The sequence below is a fragment of the Bombina bombina genome, chromosome 6 (assembly GCF_027579735.1).
Source record: "Bombina bombina isolate aBomBom1 chromosome 6, aBomBom1.pri, whole genome shotgun sequence".
NCBI lineage: Eukaryota > Metazoa > Chordata > Amphibia > Anura > Bombinatoridae > Bombina > Bombina bombina.
The window spans coordinates 8,442,981-8,464,077 of record NC_069504.1 but is presented as its reverse complement, the minus strand read 5'-3'; the positions used below and the strand labels follow the sequence as shown (position 1 = coordinate 8,464,077).

The 21,097-nt window shown below is 45.4% G+C and overlaps 1 protein-coding gene across 1 annotated transcript in view; it reads left to right on the top strand.

Moving 5' to 3' along the window:
* Positions 1-21,097, top strand: part of MAPK8IP2 (mitogen-activated protein kinase 8 interacting protein 2) — a 320,297-nt gene that overhangs the window by 231,768 nt on the left and 67,432 nt on the right. Inside the window, exons 8-9 of the mRNA XM_053716289.1 lie at positions 323-432; positions 6,127-6,237. Of these exons, the coding sequence (XP_053572264.1) occupies positions 323-432; positions 6,127-6,237 (221 nt within the window). The remainder of the gene's footprint in view (positions 1-322; positions 433-6,126; positions 6,238-21,097) is intronic.

Below are 21,097 nucleotides of genomic sequence, written 5' to 3'. Positions count from 1 at the left end.
AGTTATAACCAAAGAGGTGGGCGGACATGTTACTTACACCATTGTCCCGCAACGTCTGACGTTAAAACTGATAAATAAATATGCAATGCCTCATCATTATACTCTTCCCTCTAAGTAATTCACTCCCCCATAACTAATCTAGTCCCCTATACACACACCAACATACCATCTCCACCTCTCTCATGATGTTGATAGCCCTTTAGTCAATTGTCTGTATTTTGTCCTCCTTTTTTCCCTTCTCACCCATTCTCACTTTTCCTTTTTCCCTCTATTTCCTAATTTCTGCATCTACTTATTGGCTGCCTGTGCTGCTGCTCTGTAGTGCTCAGAGGAAACTCTCCCTGGATACAGACATTTGATGTTCAGTTCCTGGGATCTGTTGAAGTTCCACATCATCAAGGCAATGGTATCCTATGTGCTGCCATGCAGAAGGTAACTCGCCCACATGCGTACACACCAAGCTTGGAAGTTGCTGTTTTCTCTTGTTAAGTGTAGTCAGTCCACGGGTCATCCATTACTTATGGGATTATATCTCTTCCCCAACAGGAAGTTGCAAGAGGATCACCCAAGCAGAGCTGCTATATAGCTCCTCCCCTCACACGTCATATCCAGTCATTCTCTTGCAACCTAACTAAAGATAGGTCGTTGTGAGAGGGCTGTGATGTTTTTAAACTTAGTTTATTTCTTCAATCAAAAGTTTGTTATTTTAAATGGCACCGGAGTGTGCTGTTTGTTCTCAGGCAGCATTAGAAGAAGAATCTGCCTGCGTTTTCTATGATCTTAGCAGACGTAACTGAGATCCACTGGCTGTTCTCATACATTCTGAGGAGGGAGGTAACTTCAGAAAAGGGGAATAGCATGCAGGGCCCCCCTGCAAACGAGGTATGTGCAGTAAATTATTTTTCTAAGGAATGGAATTGACTGAGAAAATACTGCTAATACCAATGTGATGTAAGTTCAGCCTTAAATGCAGTGGTAGCGACTGGTATTAGGCTGATGAGTGTGTGTACACTGAAGTATTTTTCTAGGAAATGGAATTTGACTCAGAAAATACTTTTAATACTGAAGTAATGTATGAGCCTTCACTGCAGTAAATGCGACTGGTAGCAGGCTTATTAATAACACTTCATAGCTTTTAAACTATATGTTCAAAACGTTTGCTAGCATGTTAATCGTTTTTTGTGAGGTACTTGGTGATAAAACTTTTTGGGGCATGATTTTTACCACATGGCTATCTCTGTTTTCTGCATAGAAACAGTTTACTGAGCTTCCCCACTGTTGTAATATGAGTGGGAGGGGCCTATTTTAGCACTTTTTTGCGCAGTAAAATTTCAGTCACAATCTTCCTACTTCATCCAGCAGGGAGGCCCATACAAATCACTTTGCAAGACATGGCTACTGTTATGACAAAAGTATTATCTAAATTGCCAGAATTAAGAGGCAAGCGCGATTGCTCTGGGTTAAGGACAGAGCGCGCTGATGATGTGAGAGCCATGTCCGATACTGCGTCACAATTTGCAGAACATGAGGACGGAGAGCTTCATTCTGTGGGTGACGGTTCTGATCCAGGAAAGCTGGATTCAGAGATTTCTAATTTTAAATTTAAGCTTGAGAACCTCCGCGTATTGCTAGGGGAGGTATTAGCGGCTCTGAATGATTGTAACACGGTTGCAATTCCAGAGAAATTATGTAGGCTGGATAAATACTATGCGGTACCGGTGTGTACTGACGTTTTTCCTATACCTAAGAGGCTTACAGAAATTATTAGCAAGGAGTGGGATAGACCCGGTGTGCCTTTTTCCCCCCCTCCTATATTTAGGAAAATGTTTCCAATAGATGCCACCACACGGGACTTATGGCAGACGGTCCCTAAGGTGGAGGGAGCAGTTTCTACTTTGGCTAAGCGTACCACTATCCCGGTGGAGGATAGTTGTGCCTTTTCAGATCCAATGGATAAAAAATTAGAGGGTTACCTTAAGAAAATGTTTGTTCAACAAGGTTTTATCTTACAGCCCCTTGCATGCATTGCGCCTGTCACTGCTGCGGCGGCATTCTGGTTTGAGTCTCTGGAGGAGGCCATTCGCACAGCTCCATTGGATGAAATTATGAACAAGCTTAAAGCACTTAAGCTAGCTAACGCATTTGTTTCTGATGCCGTCGTACATTTAACCAAACTTACGGCTAAGAACTCTGGATTCGCCATTCAAGCGCGCAGAGCGCTGTGGCTTAAATCATGGTCAGCTGATTTGACTTCTAAATCTAAATTGCTTAATATTCCTTTCAAAGGGCAGACCTTATTCGGGCCCGGCTTGAAAGAAATTATCGCTGACATTACGGGAGGTAAGGGCCATGCTCTGCCTCAGGACAGGGCCAAATCAAAGGCCAAACAGTCTAATTTTCGTGCCTTTCGTAACTTCAAGGCAGGAGCAGCATCAACTTCCTCCGCTCCAAAACAGGAAGGAGCTGTTGCTCGGTACAGACAGGGCTGGAAAGCTAACCAGTCCTGGAACAAGGGCAAGCAGGCCAGAAAACCTGCTGCTGCCCCTAAGACAGCATGAAGAGAGGGCCCCCTATCCAGAAACGGATCTAGTGGGGGGCAGACTTTCTCTCTTTGCCCAGGCTTGGGCAAGAGATGTCCAGGATCCCTGGGCGTTGGAGATCATATCTCAGGGATATCTTCTGGACTTCAAAGCTTCTCCTCCACAAGGGAGATTTCATCTTTGAAGGTTATCAGCAAACCAAATAAAGAAAGAGGCGTTTCTACGCTGTGTACAAGACCTCTTACTAATGGGGGTGATCCACCCAGTTCCGCGGACGGAACACGGGCAAGGATTCTATTCAAATCTGTTTGTGGTTCCCAAGAAAGAGGGAACCTTCAGACCAATCTTGGATTTAAAGATCCTAAATAAATTCCTAAGAGTTCCATCATTCAAAATGGAAACTATTCGAACCATCCTACCCATGATCCAAGAGGGTCAGTACATGACCACAGTTGACTTAAAGGATGCCTACCTTCACATACCGATTCACAAGGATCATTACCGGTACTTAAGATTTGCCTTCCTAGACAGGCATTACCAGTTTGTAGCTCTTCCCTTCGGGTTAGCTACGGCCCCAAGAATCTTTACAAAGGTTCTGGGCTCACTTCTGGCGGTACTAAGACCGCGAGGCATAGCGGTGGCTCCGTACCTAGACGACATTCTGATACAAGCGTCAAGTTTTCAAACTGCCAAGTCTCATACAGAGATAGTTCTGGCATTTCTGAGGTCACATGGGTGGAAGGTGAACGTGGAAAAGAGTTCTCTATTGCCACTTACAAGGGTTCCCTTCCTAGGGACTCTTATAGATTCTGTAGAGATGAGAATTTACCTGACGGTGGCCAGGTTATCAAAACTTCTAAATGCTTGCCGTGCCCTTCATTCCATTCCACACCTGTCAGTGGCTCAGTGCATGGAGGTAGTCGGCTTAATGGTAGCGGCAATGGACATAGTACCATTTGCGCGCCTGCAGCTCAGACCGCTGCAATTGTGCATGCTAAGTCAGTGGAATGGGGATTACTCAGATTTGTCCCCTCTGCTAAATCTGGCTCAATAGACCAGAGATTCTCTTCTATGGTGGCTTTCTCGGTCCCATCTGTCCAAAGGGATGACCTTTCGCAGGCCAGATTGGACGATTGTAACAACAGATGCCAGCCTTCTAGGTTGGGGCGCAGTCTGGAATTCCCTGAAGGCTCAGGGATCATGGACTCAGGAGGAGAAACTCGTCCCAATAAATATTCTGGAGTTAAGAGCAATATTCAATGCTCTTCTAGCTTGGCCTCAGCTAGCAACTCTGAGGTTCATCAGATTTCAGTCGGACAACATCACGACTGTGGCTTACATCAACCATCAAGGGGGAACCAGGAGTTCCCTAGCAATGTTGGAAGTCTCAAAGATAATTCGCTGGGCAGAGTCTCACTCTTGCCACCTGTCAGCGATCTACATCCCAGGCGTGGAGAACTGGGAGGCGGATTTTCTAAGTCGCCAGACTTTTCATCCGGGGGAGTGGGAACTTCATCCGGAGGTCTTTGCTCAACTGATTCATCGTTGGGGCAAACCAGATCTGGATCTCATGGCATCTCGCCAGAACGCCAAGCTTCCTTGTTACGTATCCAGGTCCAGGGACCCGGGAGCGGTGCTGATAGATGCTCTGACAGCACATTGGGTCATCAACATGGCTTATGTGTTCCCACCATTTCCGATGCTTCCTCGATTGATTGCCAAGATCAAACAGGAGAGAGCATCGGTGATTCTGATAGCGCCTGCGTGGCCACGCAGGACCTGGTATGCAGACCTAGTGGACATGTCGTCCTGTCCACCATGGTCTCTGCCTCTGAGGCAGGACCTTCTAATTCAGGGTTCTTTCAACCATCCAAATCTAATTTCTCTGAGGCTTACTGCATGGAGATTGAACGCTTGATTTTATCAAAGCGTGGCTTCTCGGAATCGGTTATTGATACCTTAATACAGGCTAGGAAACCTGTTACCAGAAAAATTTACCATAAGATATGGCGTAAATATTTATATTGGTGCGAATCCAAGAGTTACTCATGGAGTAAGGTTAGGATTCCTAGGATATTGTCTTTTCTACAAGAGGGTTTAGAAAAGGGCTTATCTGCTAGTTCGTTAAAGGGACAGATTTCTGCTCTGTCTATTCTTCTACACAAACGTCTGGCAGAAGTTCCAGACGTTCAGGCTTTTTGTCATGCTTTAGCTAGGATTAAGCCTGTGTTTAAGACTGTTGCTCCGCCGTGGAGCTTAAACTTAGTTCTTAACGTTCTGCAAGGCGTTCCGTTTGAACCCCTTCATTCCGTTGATATCAAGCTGTTATCTTGGAAAGTTCTGTTTTTGATGGCTATTTCCTTGGCTCGATGAGTCTCTGAGTTATCCGTCTTGCATTGTGATTCTCCTTATCTGATTTTTCATTCAGACAAGGTAGTTCTGCGTACTAAACCCGGGTTCTTACCCAAGGTAGTTTCTAACAGGAATATCAATCAAGAAATTGTTGTTCCATCATTGTGTCCTAACCCTTCTTCAAAGAAGGAACAACTTTTGCATAATCTGGACGTAGTCCGTGCCCTGAAGTTCTATTTGCAGGCAACTAAAGATTTTCGTCAAACTTCTTCCCTGTTTGTCGTTTACTCTGGACAGAGGAGAGGTCAAAAAGCTTCGGCTACCTCTCTCTCTTTTTGGCTTCGTAGCATAATACGTTTAGCCTATGAGACTGCTGGACAGCAGCCTCCTGAAAGGATTACAGCTCATTCTACTAGAGCTGTGGCTTCCACCTGGGCCTTTAAAAATGAGGCCTCTGTTGAACAGATTTGCAAGGCTGCAACTTGGTCTTCACTTCACACTTTTTCAAAATTTTACAAATTTGACACTTTTGCTTCTTCGGAGGCTGTTTTTGGGAGAAAGGTTCTACAGGCAGTGGTTCCTTCAGTTTAAAGTTCCTGCCTTGTCCCTCCCATCATCCGTGTACTTTTAGCTTTGGTATTGGTATCCCATAAGTAATGGATGACCCGTGGACTGACTACACTTAACAAGAGAAAACATAATTTATGCTTACCTGATAAATTTATTTCTCTTGTAGTGTAGTCAGTCCACGGCCCGCCCTGTCTTTTACGGCAGTTCTAAATTTTTAACTAAACTCCAGTCACCACTGCACCCTTATGGTTTCTCCTTTCTCGTCTTGTTTCGGTCGAATGACTGGATATGACGTGTGAGGGGAGGAGCTATATAGCAGCTCTGCTTGGGTGATCCTCTTGCAACTTCCTGTTGGGGAAGAGATATAATCCCATAAGTAATGGATGACCCGTGGACTGACTACACTACAAGAGAAATAAATGTATCAGGTAAGCATAAATTATGTTTTTGTATCCACTTAGTGACAGTTTTATTCTAATCTAAACTCTTGTCACCTTTATGAGCATGAACTCTTATGCTGCTTGAACTGACAGTGTCTTTGTGGTTTTAGGCCTTTCAGTAGATGCACAAACGCATGATCTTAATAAACTCACAAAGAGTACACACTTGTGCAGCAATGTTTTCCAGAAACATATTGTCATGTCACTCTTCCTGTCCTACCCAGATTGCAACAGCGAGGAAGTTGACAGTACATCTCCGTCCCCCTGCCAGCTGTGAACTGGAAATCTCTCAACGAGGAGTGAAACTTATTCTGAGAGGAAATGACAGACCTGAGGTAAGTACCAAGAACCAGATAATAATTAGATCAGTCCAACACAAATATAAAAGATCTGCTAACCCAGTGATATTGAGTTTTAATTTAGAACCTGTACTAACCTAGTACCAGCAAATCTTCAGTCTATAACTTTACAAGCCTTTTACCAACCTATCCATTATCTATAACTTTAGCTAACAGCTCATGTGTGTAGTTTTTGCCAAGGTAGTACCAACTTAAAGAAACATAAAACAGTATGAACTAACATAGGTTTCTAACTATATAATGCAGCCAAAGCTTACCTGCAAAACGGTTTATTTTGCATAGTCACATGACACCCAAGTAAAGCAGGCACAATGTAGGATGTAGTGAGAGAGCTAATAGGTTGTCTAACAGAACGTCAGGAGGATGCAATGAGAGAGCTGATAGGTTGTCTAGTTGAAGGTCAGGAGGATGAAGTGAAAGAGCTGATAGGTTGTCTAGCAGAAGGTCAAGAGGATGTAGTGAGAGAGCTGATAGGTTGTCTAGCAGAAGGTCAGGAGGATGGAATGAGAGAGCAGATAGGTTGTCTAGTTGAAGGTCAGGAGGATGCAATGAGAGAGCTGATAGGTTGTCTAGCAGAAGGTCAGGAGAATGCAGTGAGAGAGCTAATAGGTTGTTAAGTAGAAGGTCAGGAGGATGCACTGAGAGAGCTGAAAGGTTGTCCAGCAGTAGATCAGGAGGATGGAATGAGAGAGCTGATAGGTTCTCTAGCAGAAGGTCAGAAGGGTGCACAGAGAGCTGATAGGTTGTCTAGCAGATGGTCAGGAGGATGCATTGAGAGAGCTGATAGGTTGTCTAGCAGAAGGTCAGGAGGATACACTGAGAGAGCTGATAGGTTGTCTAGCAGATGGTCAGGAGGATGCATTGAGAGAGCTGATAGGTTGTCTAGCTGAAGGTCAGGAGGATGCAGTGAAAGAGCTAATAGGTTGTTAAGCAGAAGGTCAGGAGGATGCAGTGAGAGAGCTAATAGGTTGTTAAGCAGAAGGTCATGAGGATGCACTGAGAGAGCTGATTGGTTTTCTAGCAGAAGGTCAGGAGGATGCAGTGATCGAGCTGATAGGTTGTCTAGCAGAAGGTCAGGATAATTCAATGAGAGAGCTGATAGGTTGTCTAGCTGAAGGTCAGGAGGATACAGTGAGAGAGCTAATAGGTTGTTAAGCAGAAGGTCATGAGGATGCACTGAGAGAGCTGATTGGTTGTCTAGTTGAAGGCAAGGAGGATGCAATGAGAGAGCTGATAGGTTGTCTAGCAGAAGGTCAGGAGGATGCAATGAGAGAGTTGATAGGTTGTCTAGCAGAAGGTCAGGAGGATGCAATGAGAGAGCTGATAGGTTGTCTAGTTGAAGGTCAGGAGGATGCAGTGAGAGAGCTGATAGGTTGTCTAGCAGAAGGTCAGGAGGATGCAGTTAGAGAGCTGATAGGTTCTCTAGCATAAGGTCAGGAGGGTGGAATGAGATAGCTGATAGGTTATCTAGCAGAAGGTCAGGAGGATGCAGTGAGACAGCTTATAGGTTGTGTAGCAGAAAGTCTGGAGGATGCACTGAGAGAGCTAATAGGTTGTCTAGCAGAAGGTCAGGAGGATGCAGTGAGACAGCTTATAGGTTGTCTAGCAGAAAGTCAGGAGGATGCACTGAGAGAGCTAATAGGTTTTCTAGCAGAAGGTCAGGAGGATGCAGTTATTGAGCTGATAGGTTGTCTAGCAGAAGGTCAGGAGGATGCACTGAGAGAACTGATAGGTTGTCTAGCTGAAGGTCTGGAGGATGCAGTGAGAGAGCTAATAGGTTGTTAAGCAGAAGGTCATGAGGATGCACTGAGAGAGCTGATTGGTTGTCTAGTTGAAGGTCAGGGGGATGCAGTTAGAAAGCTGATAGGTTGTCTAGCAGGTGGTCAGGAGGATGCACTGAGAGAGCTGATAGGTTGTCTAGCTGAAGGTCTGGAGGATGCAGTGAGAGAGCTAATAGGTTGTTAAGCAGAAGGTCATGAGGATGCACTGAGAGAGCTGATTGGTTGTCTAGTTGAAGGTTAGGGGATGCAGTTAGAGAGCTGATAGGTTGTCTAGCAGAAGGCAAGGAGGATGCAATGAGAGAGCTGATAGGTTGTCTAGCAGAAGGTCAGGAAAACGCAATGAGAGAGCTGATAGGTTGTCTAGTTGAAGGTCAGGAGGCTGCAGTGAGAGAGCTGATAGGTTGTCTAGCAGAGGGTCAGGAGAATGCAATGAGAAAGTTGATAGGTTGTCTAGCAGAAAGTCAGGGGGATGCAGTTAGAGAGCTGATAGGTTGTCTAGTTGAAGGTCAAGAGGATGAAGTGAGAGACCTGAAAGGTTTTCTAGCAGAAGGTCAGGAGGATGGAATGAGATAGCTGATAGGTTGACTAGTCGAAGGCCAGGAGGATGCAGTGAGACAGCTTATAGGTTGTCTAGCAGAAAGTCTGGAGGATGCACTGAGAGAGCTAATAGGTTGTCTAGCAGAAGGTCAGGAGGATGCAGTGAGACAGCTTATAGGTTGTCTAGCAGAAAGTCAGGAGGATGCACTGAAAGAGCTAATAGGTTTTCTAGCAGAAGGTCAGGAGGATGGAATGAGAGAGCTGATAGGTTGTCTAGTTGAAGGTCATGAGGATGCAGTTAGAGAGCTGATAGGTTGTCTAGCTGAAGGTCTGGAGGATGCAGTGAGAGAGCTGATTGGTTGTCTAGTTGAAGGTCAGGAGGATGCAGTTAGAGAGCTGATAGGTTGTCTAGCAGAAGGCCAGGAGGATGCAATGAGAAAGCTGATAGGTTGTCTAGCAGATGGTCAGGAAAACGCAATGAGAGAGCTGATAGGTTGTCTAGCAGAAGGTCAAGAGGATGCAATGAGAGAGCTGATAGGTTGTCTAGTTGAAGGTCAGGAGGATGCAGTGAGAGAGCTGATAGGTTGTCTAGTTGAAGGCCAGGAGGATGCAATGAGAGAGCTGATAGGTTGTCTAGCAGATGGTCAGGAAAACGCAATGAGAGAGCTGATAGGTTGTCTAGCAGAAGGTCAGGAAGATGCACTGAGAGAACTGATAGCTTGTCTAGCTGAAGGTCTGGAGGATGCAGTGAGAGAGCTAATAGGTTGTTAAGCAGAAGGTCATGAGGATGCACTGAGAGAGCTGATTGGTTGTCTAGTAGAAGGTCAGGAGGATGCAGTTAGAGAGCTGATAGGTTGTCTAGTTGAAGGTCAAGAGGATGAAGTGAGAGAGCTGAAAGGTTTTCTAGCAGAAGGTCAGGAGGATGCAGTTAGAGAGCTGATAGGTTGTCTAGTCGAAGGCCAGGAGGATGCAGTGAGACAGCTTATAGGTTGTCTAGCAGAAAGGAGGATGCACTGAGAGAGCTAATAGGTTGTCTAGCAGAAGGTCAGGAGGATGCATGAAGAGAGCTGATAGGTTGTCTAGTTGAAGGTCAGGAGGATGCAGTTAGAGAGCTGATAGGTTGTCTAGTTGAAGGTCAGGAGAATGCAATGAGAGAGCTGAAAAGTTGTCTAGCAGAAGGTCAGGAGGATGCAGTTAGAGAGCTGATAGGTTGTCTAGTTGAAGGTCAAGAGGATGAAGTGAGAGAGCTAAAAGGTTTTCTAGCAGAAGGTCAGGAGGATGGAATGAGAGAACTGATAGGTTGTCTAGTTGAAGGTCAGGAGGATGCAGTGAGACAACTTATAGGTTGTCTAGCAGAAAGTCAGGAGGATGCACTGAGAGAGCTAATAGGTTTTCTAGCAGAAGGTCAGGAGGATGGAATGAGAGAGATGATAGGTTGTCTAGTTGAAGGTCAGGAGGATGCAGTTAGAGAGCTGATAGGTTGTCTAGCAGAAGGTCAGGAGGATGCAATGAGAGAGCTGATAGGTTGTCTAGTAGAAGGTCAGGAGGATGCAGTGAGAGAGCTGATAGGTTGTCTAGCAGAAGGTCAGGAGAATGCAATGAGAGAGCTGATAGGTTGTCTAGCAGAAAGTCAGGAGGATGCAGTGAAAGAGCTGATAGGTTGTCTAGCAGAAGGTCAGGAGGATGCAGTGAGAGAGATGAAAAGTTGTCTAGCAAAAGGTCAAGATAATGCAGTTAGAGAGCTGATTGTTTGTCTAGTTGAAGGTCAGGAGGATGCAGTGAGAGAGCTGATAGGTTGTCTAGCAGAAGGTCAGGAGGATGCAGTGAGAGAGCTGAAAGGTTTTCTAGCAGAAAGTCAGGAGGATGCAGTGAGAGAGCTGATAGGTTATCTACTCGAAGGCCAGGAGGATGCAGTTAGAGAGCTGAAAGGTTTTGTAGCAGAAGGTCAGGAGGATGCAGTGAGACAGCTTATAGGTTGTCTAGCAGAAAGTCAGGAGGATGCACTGAGAGAGCTAATAGGTTGTCTAGCAGAAGGTCAAGAGGATGCATGAAGAGAGCTGATAGGTTGTCTAGTTGAAGGTCAGGAGGATGGAAAGAGAGAGCTGATAGGTTGTCTAGTTGAAGGTCAGGAGGATGCAGTGAGAGAGCTTATTGGTTGTCTAGCAGAAGGTCAGGAGGATGCAATGAAAGAGCTGATAGGTTGTCTAGCAGAAGGTCAGTAGGATGCAGTGAGACTAAGCTAATGGATGCATGAAGAGAGCTGATAGGTTGTCTAGCAGAAGGTCAGGAGGATGCAATGAGAGAGCTGATAGGTTGTCTAGTTGAAGGTCAGGAGGATGCAGTGAGAGAGCTGATTGGTTGTCTAGCAGAAGGTCAGGAGGATGCAATGATAGAGCTGATAGGTTGTCTAGCAGAAGGTCAGGAGGATGGAATGAGAGAGCTGATAGGTTGTCTATTTGCAGGTCAGGAGGATGCAGTTAGAGAGCTGATAGGTTGTCTAGCAGAAGGTCAGGAGGATGCACTGAGAGAGCTGATAGGTTGTCTAGCTGAAGGTCAGGAGGATGCCGTGAGAGAGCTAATACACACAGAGAGAAATGCACTCACAGGAACGAACAACCAGCTCAATACCATTGTTAGCCTGTTCTATGGCGATTTACCACCTGGGTGCAACTTCTTTTAGCCCAGCAATGCTTTTCACAGAGTAGAACTTTCCTGTAGTATATCAGTCTGATCCCGCCTATTACGGTCAGTCCAGCACCGAAATACCAGGCAATTCCTCTCTGAACAAGGAACAAAGCAACCCCAGACGATCGTTTCGGCCTTCATTGGGCCTCGTCAGTGAGGTGTAGCAGTATTCCTCTAAGCACACTGAGCAAGGAGTCCACGTCTGGTTTCCCCTTTTTCCCATAGGGAGACTAAATACACACAGAGAGAAATGCACTCACAGGAACGAACAACCAGCTCAATACCATTGTTAGCCTGTTCTATGGCGATTTACCACCTGGGTGCAACTTCTTTTAGCCCAGCAATGCTTTTGACAGTTCTACTCTGTGAAAAGCATTACTGGGCTAAAAAGTTGCACCCAGGTGGTAAATCGCCATAGAATAGGCTAACAATGTTATTGAGCCAGTTGTTCGTTCCTGTGAGTGCACTTCTCTCTGTATGTGAGAGAGCTAATAGGTTGTTAAGCAGAAGGTCATGAGGATGCACTGAGAGAGCTGATTGGTTTTCTAGCAGAAGGTCAGGAGGATGCAATGAGAGAGCTGATAGGTTGTCTAGTTGAAGGTCAGGAGGATGCAGTGAGAGAGCTGATAGGTTGTCTAGCAGAAGGTCAGTAGGGTGCAATGAGAGAGCTGATAGGTTGTCTAGTTGAAGGTCAGGAGGATGCAGTGAGAGAGCTGATAGGTTGTCTAGCAGAAGGTCAGGAGAATGCAATGAGAGAGCTGATAGGTTGTCTAGCAGAAAGTCAGGAGGATGCAGTGAAAGAGCTGATAGGTTGTCTAGTTGAAGGTCAGGAGGATGCACTTGGAGAGCTGATAGGTTGTCTAGTCGAAGGTCAGGAGGATGCAGTTAGAGAGCTGAAAGGTTTTCTAGCAGAAAGTCAGGAGGATGGAATGAGAGAGCTGATAGGTTGTCTAGTCGAAGGTCAGGAGGATGCAGTTAGAGAGCTGAAAGGTTGTCTAGCAGAAGGTCAGGAGGGTGGAATGAGAGAGCTGATAGGTTGTCTAGTCGAAGGTCAGGAGGATGCAGTGAGAGAGCTGTTAGGTTGTCTAGCAGAAGGTCAGGAGGATGCACTGAGAGAGCTGATAGGTTGTCTAGCAGTAGGTCAGGAGGATGCAATGAGAGAGCTGATAGGTTTTCTAGCAGAAGGTAAGGCGGATGCAATGAGAGAGCTGATAGGTTGTCTAGCAGAAGGTCAGGAGGATGCACTGAGAGAGCTGATAGGTTGTCTAGCAGAAGGTCAGGAGGATGCACTGAGAGAGCTGATAGGTTGTCTAGCAGAAGGTCAGTAGGGTGCAATGAGAGAGCTGATAGGTTGTCTAGTTGAAGGTCAGGAGGATGCAGTGAGAGAGCTGATAGGTTGTCTAGCAGAAGGTCAGGAGAATGCAATGAGAGAGCTGATAGGTTGTCTAGCAGAAAGTCAGGAGGATGCAGTGAAAGAGCTGATAGGTTGTCTAGTTGAAGGTCAGGAGGATGCACTTGGAGAGCTGATAGGTTGTCTAGTCGAAGGTCAGGAGGATGCAGTTAGAGAGCTGAAAGGTTTTCTAGCAGAAAGTCAGGAGGATGGAATGAGAGAGCTGATAGGTTGTCTAGTCGAAGGTCAGGAGGATGCAGTTAGAGAGCTGAAAGGTTGTCTAGCAGAAGGTCAGGAGGATGCACTGAGAGAGCTGATAGGTTGTCTAGCAGTAGGTCAGGAGGATGCACTGAGAGAGCTGATAGGTTGTCTAGCAGAAGGTCAGGAGGATGCACTGAGAGAGCTGATAGGTTGTCTAGCTGAAGGTCAGGAGGATGCCGTGAGAGAGCTAATACACATAGAGAGAAATGCACTCACAGGAACGAACAACCAGCTCAATACCATTGTTAGCCTGTTCTATGGCGATTTACCACCTGGGTGCAACTTCTTTTAGCCCAGCAATGCTTTTCACAGAGTAGAACTTTCCTGTAGTATATCAGTCTGATCCCGCCTATTACGGTCAGTCCAGCACCGAAATTCCACGCAATTCCTCTCTGAACAAGGAACAAAGCTACCCCAGACGATCGTTTCGGCCTTCATTGGGCCTCATCAGTGAGGTGTAGCAGTATTCCTCTAAGCACACTGAGCAAGGAGTCCACATCTGTGTGTATTTAGTCTCCCTGTGGGAAAAATGGGAAACCAGACGTGGACTCCTTGCTCACTGTGCTTAGAGGAATACTGCTACACCTCACTGACGAGGCCCAATGAAGGCCGAAACGATCGTCTGAGGTTGCTTTGTTCCTTGTTCAGAGAGGAATTGCCTGGTATTTCGGTGCTGGACTGACCGTAATAGGCGGGATCAGACTGATATACTACAGGAAAGTTCTACTCTGTGAAAAGCATTGCTGGGCTAAAAGAAGTTGCACCCAGGTGGTAAATCGCCATAGAACAGGCTAACAATGGTATTGAGCTGGTTGTTCGTTCCTGTGAGTACATTTCTCTCTGTGTGCATTTAGTCTCCCTATGGGAAAAAGGGGAAACCAGAGAGAAATGTACTCACAGGAACGAACAACCAGCTCAATACCATTGTTAGCCTGTTCTATGGCGATTTACCACCTGGGTGCAACTTCTTTTAGCCCAGCAATGCTTTTCACAGAGTAGAACTTTCCTGTAGTATATCAGTCTGATCCCGCCTATTACGGTCAGTCCAGCACCGAAATACCAGGCAATTCCTCTCTGAACAAGGAACAAAGCAACCCCAGACGATCGTTTCGGCCTTCATTGGGCCTCGTCAGTGAGGTGTAGCAGTATTCCTCTAAGCACACTGAGCAAGGAGTCCACGTCTGGTTTCCCCTTTTTCCCATAGGGAGACTAAATACACACAGAGAGAAATGCACTCACAGGAACGAACAACCAGCTCAATACCATTGTTAGCCTGTTCTATGGTGATTTACCACCTAGGTGCAACTTCTTTTAGCCCAGCAATGCTTTTGACAGTTCTACTCTGTGAAAAGCATTACTGGGCTAAAAAGTTGCACCCAGGTGGTAAATCGCCATAGAACAGGCTAACAATGTTATTGATCCAGTTGTTCGTTCCTGTAAGTGCACCTCTCTCTGTATGTGAGAGAGCTAATAGGTTGTTAAGCAGAAGGTCATGAGGATGCACTGAGAGAGCTGATTGGTTTTCTAGCAGAAGGTCAGGAGGATGCAATGAGAGAGCTGATAGGTTGTCTAGTTGAAGGTCAGGAGGATGCAGTGAGAGAGCTGATAGGTTGTCTAGCAGAAGGTCAGTAGGGTGCAATGAGAGAGCTGATAGGTTGTCTAGTTGAAGGTCAGGAGGATGCAGTGAGAGAGCTGATAGGTTGTCTAGCAGAAGGTCAGGAGAATGCAATGAGAGAGCTGATAGGTTGTCTAGCAGAAAGTCAGGAGGATGCAGTGAAAGAGCTGATAGGTTGTCTAGTTGAAGGTCATGAGGATGCACTTGGAGAGCTGATAGGTTGTCTAGTCGAAGGTCAGGAGGATGCAGTTAGAGAGCTGAAAGGTTTTCTAGCAGAAAGTCAGGAGGATGGAATGAGAGAGCTGATATGTTGTCTAGTCGAAGGTCAGGTGGATGCAGTTAGAGAGCTGAAAGGTTGTCTAGCAGAAGGTCAGGAGGGTTGAATGAGAGCTGATAGGTTGTCTAGTCGAAGGTCAGGAGGATGCAGTGAGAGAGCTGTTAGGTTGTCTAGCAGAAGGTCAGGAGGATGCACTGAGAGAGCTGATAGGTTGTCTAGCAGTAGGTCAGGAGGATGCAATGAGAGAGCTGATAGGTTTTCTAGCAGAAGGTAAGGCGGATGCAATGAGAGAGCTGATAGGTTGTCTAGCTGAAGGTCAGGAGGATGCCGTGAGAGAGCTAATACACACAGAGAGAAATGCACTCACAGGAACGAACAACCAGCTCAATACCATTGTTAGCCTGTTCTATGGCGATTTACCACCTGGGTGCAACTTCTTTTAGCCCAGCAATGCTTTTCACAGAGTAGAACTTTCCTGTAGTATATCAGTCTGATCCCGCCTATTACGGTCAGTCCAGCACCGAAATACCAGGCAATTCCTCTCTGAACAAGGAACAAAGCAACCCCAGACGATCGTTTCGGCCTTCATTGGGCCTCGTCAGTGAGGTGTAGCAGTATTCCTCTAAGCACACTGAGCAAGGAGTCCACGTCTGGTTCCCCTTTTTCCCATAGGGAGACTAAATACACACAGAGAGAAATGCACTCACAGGAACGAACAACCAGCTCAATACCATTGTTAGCCTGTTCTATGGCGATTTACCACCTGGGTGCAACTTCTTTTAGCCCAGCAATGCTTTTGACAGTTCTACTCTGTGAAAAGCATTACTGGGCTAAAAAGTTGCACCCAGGTGGTAAATCGCCATAGAACAGGCTAACAATGTTATTGAGCCAGTTGTTCGTTCCTGTGAGTGCACTTCTCTCTGTATGTGAGAGAGCTAATAGGTTGTTAAGCAGAAGGTCATGAGGATGCACTGAGAGAGCTGATTGGTTTTCTAGCAGAAGGTCAGGAGGATGCATTGAGAGAGCTGATAGGTTGTCTAGTTGAACGTCAGGAGTATGCAGTGAGAGAGCTGATAGGTTGTCTAGCAGAAGGTCAGTAGGGTGCAATGAGAGAGCTGATAGGTTGTCTAGTTGAAGGTCAGGAGGATGCAATGAGAGAGCTGATAGGTTGTCTAGTCGAAGGTCAGGAGGATGCAGTTAGAGAGCTGAAAGGTTGTCTAGCAGAAGGTCAGGAGGATGGAATGAGAGAGCTGATAGGTTGTCTAGTCGAAGGTCAGGAGGATGCAGTTAGAGAGCTGAAAGGTTGTCTAGCAGAAGGTCAGGAGGGTGGAATGAGAGAGCTGATAGGTTGTCTAGTCGAAGGTCAGAAGGATGCAGTGAGAGAGCTGTTAAGTTGTCTAGCAGAAGGTCAGGAGGATGCACTGAGAGAGCTGATAGGTTGTCTAGCAGTAGGTCAGGAGGATGCACTGAGAGAGCTGATTGGTTGTCTAGTTGAAGGTCAGGAGGATGCAGTTAGAGAGCTGATAGGTTGTCTAGCAGAAGGCTAGGAGGATGCAACGAGAGAGCTGATAGGTTGTCTAGCAGAAGGTCTGGAGGATGCAATGAGAGAGCTGATAGGTTGTCTAGTTGAAGGTCAGGATGCAGTGAGAGAGCTGATAGGTTGTCTAGTTGAATGTCAGGAGAATGCACTGAGAGAGCTGATAGGTTGTCTAGCATAAGGTCAGGAGGATGCACTGAGAGCGCTGAAAAGTTGTCTAGAAGAAGGTCAGGAGGATGCAGTTAGAGAGCTGATAGGTTGTCTAGTTGAAGGTCAAGAGGATGAAGTGAGAGAGCTGAAAGGTTTTCTAGCAGAAGGTCAGGAGGATGGAATGAGAGAGCTGATAGGTTGTCTAGTTGAATGTCAAGAGGATGCAGTTAGAGAGCTGATAGGTTGTCTAGCATAAGGTCAGGAGGGTGGAATGAGATAGCTGATAGGTTGTCTAGTCGAAGGCCAGGAGGATGCAGTGAGACAGCTTATAGGTTGTCTAGCAGAAAGTCAGGAGGATGCACTGAGAGAGCTAATAGGTTGTCTAGCAGAAGGTCAGGAGGATGCAGTTAGAGAGCTGATATGTTGTCTAGCAGAAGGTCAGGAGGATGCAATGAGAGAGCTGATAGGTTGTCTAGCAGAAGGTCAGGAGGATTCACTGAGAGAGCTGATAGGTTGTCTAGCAGAAGGTCAGGAGGATGCAATGAGAGAGCTGATAGGTTGTCTAGCAGAAGGTCAGGAGGATGCAATGAGAGAGCTGATAGGTTGTCTAGTTGAAGGTCAGGAGTATGCAGTGAGAGAGCTGATAGGTTGTCTAGCAGAAGGTCAGTAGGGTGCAATGAGAGAGCTGATAGGTTGTCTAGTTGAAGGTCAGGAGGATGCAATGAGAGAGCTGATAGGTTGTCTAGCAGAAAGTCAGGAGGATGCAGTGAAAAAGCTGATAGGTTGTCTAGTTGAAGGTCAGGAGGATGCACTTGGAGAGCTGATAGGTTGTCTAGCAGAAGGTCAGGAGGATGAAGTGAGAGAGCTGAAAGGTTGTCTAGCAGAAGGTCAGGAGGATGGAATGAGAGAGCTGATAGGTTGTCTAGTCGAAGGTCAGGAGGATGCAGTTAGAGAGCTGAAAGGTTGTCTAGCAGAAGGTCAGGAGGGTGGAATGAGAGAGCTAATAGGTTGTCTAGCAGAAGGTCAGGAGGATGCAGTGAGACAGCTTATAGGTTGTCTAGCAGAAAGTCAGGAGGATGCACTGAGAGAGCTAATAGGTTTTCTAGCAGAAGGTCAGGAGGATGGAATGAGAGAGCTGATAGGTTGTCTAGTTGAAGGTCAGGAGGATGCAGTTAGAGAGCTGATAGGTTGTTAAGCAGAAGGTCATGAGGATGCACTGAGAGAGCTGATTGGTTGTCTAGTTGAAGGTCAGGAGGATGCAGTTAGAGAGCTGATAGGTTGTCTAGCAGAAGGCCAGGAGGATGCAATGAGAGAGCTGATAGGTTGTCTAGTTGAAGGTCAGGAGGATGCAGTGAGAGAGCTGATAGGTTGTCTAGTTGAAGGTCAGGAGAATGCAATGAGAGAGCTGATAGGTTGTCTAGCAGAAGGCCAGGAGGATGCAATGAGAGAGCTGTTAGGTTGTCTAGTTGAAGGTCAGGAGGATGCAGTGAAACAACTGATAGGTTGTCTAGTTGAAGGTCAGGAGGATGCACTTGGAGAGCTGATAGGTTGTCTAGCAGAAGGTCAGGAGGATGCAGTGAGAGAGCTGAAAGGTTGTCTAGCAGAAGGTCAGGAGGATGGAATGAGAGAGCTGATAGGTTGTCTAGTCGAAGGTCAGGAGGATGCAGTTAGAGAGCTGAAAGGTTGTCTAGCAGAAGGTCAGGACGGTGGAATGAGAGAGCTGATAGGTTGTCTAGTCGAAGGTCAGAAGGATGCAGTGAGAGAGCTGTTAGGTTGTCTAGCAGAAGGTCAGGAGGATGCACTGAGAGAGCTGATAGGTTATCTAGCAGTAGGTCAGGAGGATGCACTGAGAGCTGATTGGTTGTCTAGTTGAAGGTCAGGAGGATGCAGTTAGAGAGCTGATAGGTTGTCTAGCAGTAGGTCAGGAGGATGCACTGAGAGAGCTGATTGGTTGTCTAGTTGAAGGTCAGGAGGATGCAGTTAGAGAGCTGATAGGTTGTCTAGCAGAAGGCCAGGAGGATGCAACGAGAGAGCTGATAGGTTGTCTAGCAGAAGGTCTGGAGGATGCAATGAGAGAGCTGATAGGTTGTCTAGTTGAAGGTCAGGATGCAGTGAGAGAGCTGATAGGTTGTCTAGTTGAATGTCAGGAGAATGCACTGAGAGAGCTGATAGGTTGTCTAGCATAAGGTCAGGAGGATGCACTGAGAGCGCTGAAAAGTTGTCTAGAAGAAGGTCAGGAGGATGCAGTTAGAGAGCTGATAGGTTGTCTAGTTGAAGGTCAAGAGGATGAAGTGAGAGAGCTGAAAGGTTTTCTAGCAGAAGGTCAGGAGGATGGAATGAGAGAGCTGATAGGTTGTCTAGTTGAATGTCAAGAGGATGCAGTTAGAGAGCTGATAGGTTGTCTAGCATAAGGTCAGGAGGGTGGAATGAGATAGCTGATAGGTTGTCTAGTCGAAGGCCAGGAGGATGCAGTGAGACAGCTTATAGGTTGTCTAGCAGAAGGTCAGGAGGATGCAATGAGAGAGCTGATAGGTTGTCTAGCAGAAGGTCAGGAGGATGCAATGAGAGAGCTGATAGGTTGTCTAGCAGAAGGTCAGGAGGATGCACTGAGAGAGCGGATAGGTTGTCTAGCTGATGGTCAGGAGGATGCAGTGAGAGAGCTAATAGGTTGTTAAGCAGAAGGTCATGAGGATGCACTGAGAGAGCTAATAGGTTGTCTAGCAGAAGGTCTGGAGGATGCACTGAGAGAGCTGATAGGTTGTCTAGTTGAAGGTCAGGAGGATGCACTTGGAGAGCTGATAGGTTGTCTAGCAGAAGGTCAGGAGGAGGCAGTGAGAGGGCTGAAAGGTTTTCTAGCAGAAAGTCAGGAGGATGGAATGAGAGAGCTGATAGGTTGTCTAGTTGAAGGTCTTGATAATGCAGTTAGAGAGCTGATAGGTTGTCTAGCAGAAGGTCAGGAGGATGCACTGAGAGAGCTGATAGGTTGTCTAGCAGTAGGTCAGGAGGATGCAATGAGAGAGCTGATTGGTTTTCTAGCAGAAGGTCAGGAGGATGCAGTGAGAGAGCTGATAGGTTGTTTTTTGTTTATTTTTACCATTTATTTTAAAGCCAACAATGTGACAAAAACATAGAATCAACGCCTTACTAGACGGAACAGTAGTAAAGTTACAGAGAATATTCCAGAAAAAAAAGAAGTTACAATTGCATTCAAATTTAACAGAAAAAGTATGGCAAACATGTATTTTCCATAATACATCACATTGCTGGAGTTTTATGTTTTATCTTAAAACAGTGAGTGAACAAAAAAAAAAGAAAATCCCTAAAGATAATCCGCTAGCATCATACTATTTTGTACTAAGCTAAATATATATAACCAACACATTATTGGTTGTATAAATCATAGCTTTCTCTTATTGGCTTAATCTATAATCTATAAATGGACACTAATTTACAACACTTTGAATCAGTGTCTCCTCTTTAACCCCTTAATGACCGCAGCACTTTTCCATTTTCTGTCCGTTTGGGACCAAGGCTATTTTTACATTTTTGCGGTGTTTGTGTTTAGCTGTAATTTTCCTCTTACTCATTTACTGTACCCACACATATTATATACCGTTTTTCTCGCCATTAAATTGACTTTCAAAAGATACCATATTTTTCATCATATCTTATAATTTACTATAAAAAACATTATAAAATATGAGGAAAAAATGGAAAAAAACACATTTTTTCTAACTTTGACCCCCAAAATCTGTTACACATCTACAACCACCAAAAAACACCCATGCTAAATAGTTTCTAAATTTTGTCCTGAGTTTAGAAATACCCAATGTTTACATGTTCTTTGCTTTTTTTGCAAGTTATAGGGCCATAAATGCAAGTAGCACTTTGCTATTTCCAAACCACTTTTTTACAAAATTAGCGCTAGTTACATTGGAACACTAATATCTTTCAGGAATCCCTGAATATCCCTTGACATGTATATATTTTTTTAGAAGACATCCCAAAGTATTGATCTAGGCCCATTTTGGTATATTTCATGCCACCATTTCACCGCCAAATGCGATCAAATAAAATTTTTTTTTCACTTTTTCACAAATATTTTCACAAACTTTAGGTTTCTCACTGAAATTATTTACAAACAACTTATGCAATTATAGCATAAATGGTTGTAAATGCTTCTCTGGGATCCACTTTGTTCAGAAATAGCAGACATATATGGCTTTGGCTTTGCTTTTTGGTAATTAGAAGGCTGCTAAATGCCCCTGCGCAAAATACGCGTATTATGCCCAGCAGTGAAGGGGTTAATTAGGGAGCATGTAGGGAGCTTCTAGGGTTAATTTTAGCTTTATTGTAGTGTAGTAGACAACCCCAAGTATTGATATAGGCCCATTTTGGTATATTTCATGCCACCATTTCACCGCCAAATGCGATCAAATTAAAAAAAACGTTAATTTTTTCACAATTTTAGGTTTCTCACTGAAATTATTTACAAACAGCTTGTGCAATTATGGCACAAATGGTTGTAAATGCTTCTCTGGGATGCCCTTTGTTCAGAAATAGCAGACATATATGACTTTGGCGTTGCTTTTTGGTAATTAGA